General features: G+C 51.7%; 2 protein-coding genes across 2 annotated transcripts; one reads left to right on the top strand and one right to left on the bottom strand.

The window, feature by feature from the left end:
- Window positions 1-1,357: 1,357 nt before the first annotated feature.
- Window positions 1,358-1,828, bottom strand: ETH_00032685 (uncharacterized protein; the record flags this gene model as incomplete). Its single annotated transcript, XM_013379329.1, has 1 exon — window positions 1,358-1,828. The coding sequence occupies one exon, from the start codon at window positions 1,826-1,828 to the stop codon at window positions 1,358-1,360; it is 471 nt and encodes a 156-aa protein (XP_013234783.1).
- Window positions 1,829-2,700: 872 nt separating this feature from the next.
- ETH_00032680 (uncharacterized protein) lies at window positions 2,701-3,304 on the top strand (the record flags this gene model as incomplete). Its single annotated transcript, XM_013379328.1, has 2 exons — window positions 2,701-2,958; window positions 3,227-3,304. 2 exons carry the CDS (start codon window positions 2,701-2,703, stop codon window positions 3,302-3,304), a joined length of 336 nt encoding a protein of 111 aa, XP_013234782.1.
- Window positions 3,305-3,745: the final 441 nt, after the last annotated feature.

Genomic DNA, 3,745 nt, shown 5'->3' with positions numbered 1-3,745 from the left:
TGCTGCTGCTGCTGCTGCTGCTGCTGTTTTGGCGCCACTGTGCGCGGCGCGAACGCCAGCTTCTCCCTCGCAAGTGACCTGCTGCTGCTGCTGCTGCTGCTGCAGGCGGAGCCGCTGCTGCTGCTGGAGATGCTGCAGCAAATATACGAGCGGATCTGCCGCTGCTGCTGCAGCGAGGGGCCCCTCACAGAAGAGGCCCTCCGCAGCCACTTCAGCACAGTTTGTTTGCTGTTGGATCTTGCTGCTGACTTCGGCTATCCTTACATTCTGGAGGACAATTTGCTGCAGCAGCTGCTGCAGCCTTCCTCCGTCGTCGCCAAGGCCATGCAGCTCGTCCGTCTCCCGCTGCTGCTGCTGCTGCTGCTGCTGCTGCTGCTGGTGCTGGTGCACGTATCGCCGCTGCAGATGCTGCTGCTGCTCCTGCTGCACTTATCGCCGCCGTTGCTGCTGCTGCTGCACTTGTCGCTGCTGCAGATGGCGCTGCTGCTGCTGCTGCTGCCCGTAGCGCCGCTGCAGATGCTGCTGTTGCTGCTGCTTCTGCACTTATCGCCGGTGCAGATGCTGCTGCTGCACCTGCCGTTGCCGCTTCTGCGGTTGCTGCTGCTCCTGTACTTGCCGCCGCTGCAGGTGCTGCCGCTGCTCTCGTTTCACTTGCCGCTGCAGCGCTTGCTGCTGCTACTGCTGCTGCTGCTGCAGCTCTAACCGCTGCTGCGACCGCGCTTTGCAGGCTGTTGCTGCTGCTGCACCATGAGGTTATTCCTGCTGCTGCTGTTGCTGCTGCTGCTGCGTAGGTGCAAGGGTCTTCTCGGGTGCTTTCGTCTCTTGCTGCTTCTATTGGCGTGGGGCCGCAGCAGCAGCAGCAGAACTCTCTACAAGCAGTGCCAGAGCTGACTGCAGGTATGTCCTTTGCTGCTGCTGCTGCCGCTGCTGCTGCTGCTGCTGGTGTACGTCCCCTTCGCCCTCCCTATGCTGCCGCTTCTCCTTCTCATCTTTTTCCACGAGTCCCTGCTGCTGCTGCTGCTGCTGCTGCTGGTGTACCTCCCCCTTCCCGCCTCTCTGCTGCAGCTCGCGCTCCCCTCCCAACCCCCTCCTGCTGCTGCTGCTGCTGCTGCTGCTGCTGCTGCTGCTGCTGCTAGGCGCGGGGCTGGGGACGGGCAGCGGGCACGGGGAGGGGAGCGGCTTGAGCGGCAGCGGGAGCGACTGCTGGTGGCGGCGGGGGGGAGTTCATTATGCTTCGAATGAAGTTTATGTAGATTTAATTGAAAAGATAAATGCAATTGTGGACCAGTGGGCCCCTCTGCTGCTGCTGCTGCTCTTGCTGCTGCTTCAGATGCACCAAAAACCACCTTTCTAGCCTTCAGGGTTCCCCCGCTGCTGCTGCTGCTGCAGCTGCTGCTGCTGCTGCCTTTATTGCTGCTGCTGCTGCCTTTATTGCTGCTGCTGCTGTGGCTGCTGGCTTTTGTGCAGAAACGGGCAGATGCTGAACTCCTCCATTACTGGCCAAATAATGATTAACTCCAGGGCAAGCTGCTGCTGCTGTTGCTGCTGCTGTTGCTGCTGCTGCTGTTACTGCTACTGCTGCGGCGGCGGCGCGCTGTTGCTGGTTGTCGTTTGTGCTGCTGCTTGCTGCCTTTGCTGCTGCGTTTTCTCCCCTTTTCTGCAAACTCTGCTGCTCCAACAACTCCCGCTGCTGCTGCTGCTGCTGCTGCTGCAGCTCAGCGGCATCCCCGAGCTTTGCTTGTCGCTGCGGCAGCCGCAGCTGCTGCAGTCTGCTGCTTTTCACCCCTGTGTCAGGTGAGTTTGCTGCTGCACCTTTTGCTGCTTTCATTTTTAATTTAATTCTTTATTTGCTGCATTTGCTTCTTCTTTTATTAAACCATTTATTGATTTGCTGCTTATGCCTTTGTTGCTGCTCGAAGCGAGGTTTTGCTGCTGCTGCTGTTTCTGCCGCAACAGCAGCAGCAGCAGCAGCAGCAGCAGCAGCATTCCTTTGCTGCTTCCCGGGTCTCTTTTTTCGCCGTTTTTTCTGTTATCTTTTTGCTTCTTTTATTATCTTTTCTATTTTCTTTATTTATCTCTTTTTTAATTTAATTTTAGTTTAATTTAACTTTAATTTAAGTTTAATTTAATTTATTTTTATTTTTATTTTTCTGTTTTTTTATTTCAAAGGCAGGCTCGCTTTCGCCGCGACGGCGTTTTGTCTCTTTGCCCCCCAGACAAAGACTTCTGCCTCGCTTCTTACTGGTCTGCTGCTGCTGCTGCTGCTGTTGCTGCTGCTGTTGCTGCTGCTGCTGTTGCTGCTGCTGCTACCGATGTTGCTGCTGCTGCTGTTGCTGCTGTTACCCTTGGTGCCGCTGATGCTGCTACTGCTCATCTGCTGCTGCTATATTGCTCTCGGTGTTGTTGTTGCTGCTGCTGCTGATATTGCTTTTGGTCTGCTGCTACTGCTCTTGCTGCTGCTGCTGCTGCTGTTTTCGGGAGAGCTGGCTTTGCTGCTGTTGCATTTGTTGTTACTGCTGCTGCTCTTGAACTTGCTTCTGGTGCTGCTCTTGCTGCTGCTGCTGCTACTGCTGCTGTGTGTGCTGTTTTGCTGCTGCTGCTGCTGCGCGCAGGCTTCCTGATAAGCGTTTCTTTTTGCCTGTCACTGTCTCGGGGTCTCTAAGCTTCCCGAGCAGCAGCAGCAGCAGCAGCAGCTCCCCCATGGCAGCAGCAGCAGCAGCAGCGGGAGGAGCAGCAGCAGCAGCAGCAGCAGCTCCTGAGTCGCTCAGCGGGCGCCTGCGCCTCAAACTCGCTGCGCACAACCCCCGCGGCATGAGCAGCAGCAGCAGCAGCAGCAGCAGCAGCAGCAGCACGGGAGCAGCAGAAAACATTAGTGTCTCCATTACTGTCCCTTCTTTTGTCGGAGCTGCTTCTTTAATTTGTTCTTCTGGAGCCATTCGCTACGTGCATGCAAAAAGGGCAAGAAAACAATTTAACAAATCTTTTTTATTATTTTTTTATTTATTTATGTATTTAATTTTAATTAATTAATTTATTTATTTATTTATTTCCGTGTTCTTTCATTTGTTATTCATTTATTTATGCATGCAAAAAGGGCAAAAGCAGTCAACTGAACTTGCTTATTATTCATTCATTTCTTTATTTCTCGTTAAGTAATTAATTAATTAATTAATTAATTTATTTATTTATTTATTTATTTATTTTTTATTTTATTTTATTTTCGCAGCTGATAGTTTGGGAAGTTCCTTCGCTGGCCTTCGACTCGCCGCCCCAGACAGCTGAGGGCACGGTGGGGCTTTTTTAGATCTTTTGGGGCTTTATTTGCATGCAAAAAGGGCATTTGGGGCTTTATTTGCATGCAAAAATGACTTTTGGGGCTGTATTTGCATGCAAAAATGATATTCGGGGCTTTGGTTGCATGCAAATGGCTTTATTTGCATGCAAAAATGACATCTTGGGCTCTGTTTGCATGCAAAGAGGACATTCGGGGCTGTATTTGCATGCAAAATGATATTTGTGGCCTCCTTTGCATGCAAAAGTGATATTTGGGGCTTTGTTTACATGCAAATAGCTCCATTTGCATGCAAAAATGACATTTGGGGCTGCATTTGCATGCAAAAAGGACATTTGGGGCTGTCTCTGCATGCGGAAGTGATATTTGGGGCTTTGTTTGCATGCAAATGGCTATATTCGCATGCAAAAATGATATTTGAGGCTTTATTTGCATGCAGAATTGATATTTGGG

The sequence above is a fragment of the Eimeria tenella genome, genomic scaffold, assembly GCF_000499545.2.
Source record: "Eimeria tenella Houghton genomic scaffold, Eth_scaff217, whole genome shotgun sequence".
NCBI classification, from domain to species: Eukaryota; Apicomplexa; class Conoidasida; order Eucoccidiorida; family Eimeriidae; genus Eimeria; species Eimeria tenella.
The sequence above is the reverse complement of the archived record's forward strand: the minus strand, read 5'-3'. Positions and strand labels throughout refer to the sequence as shown.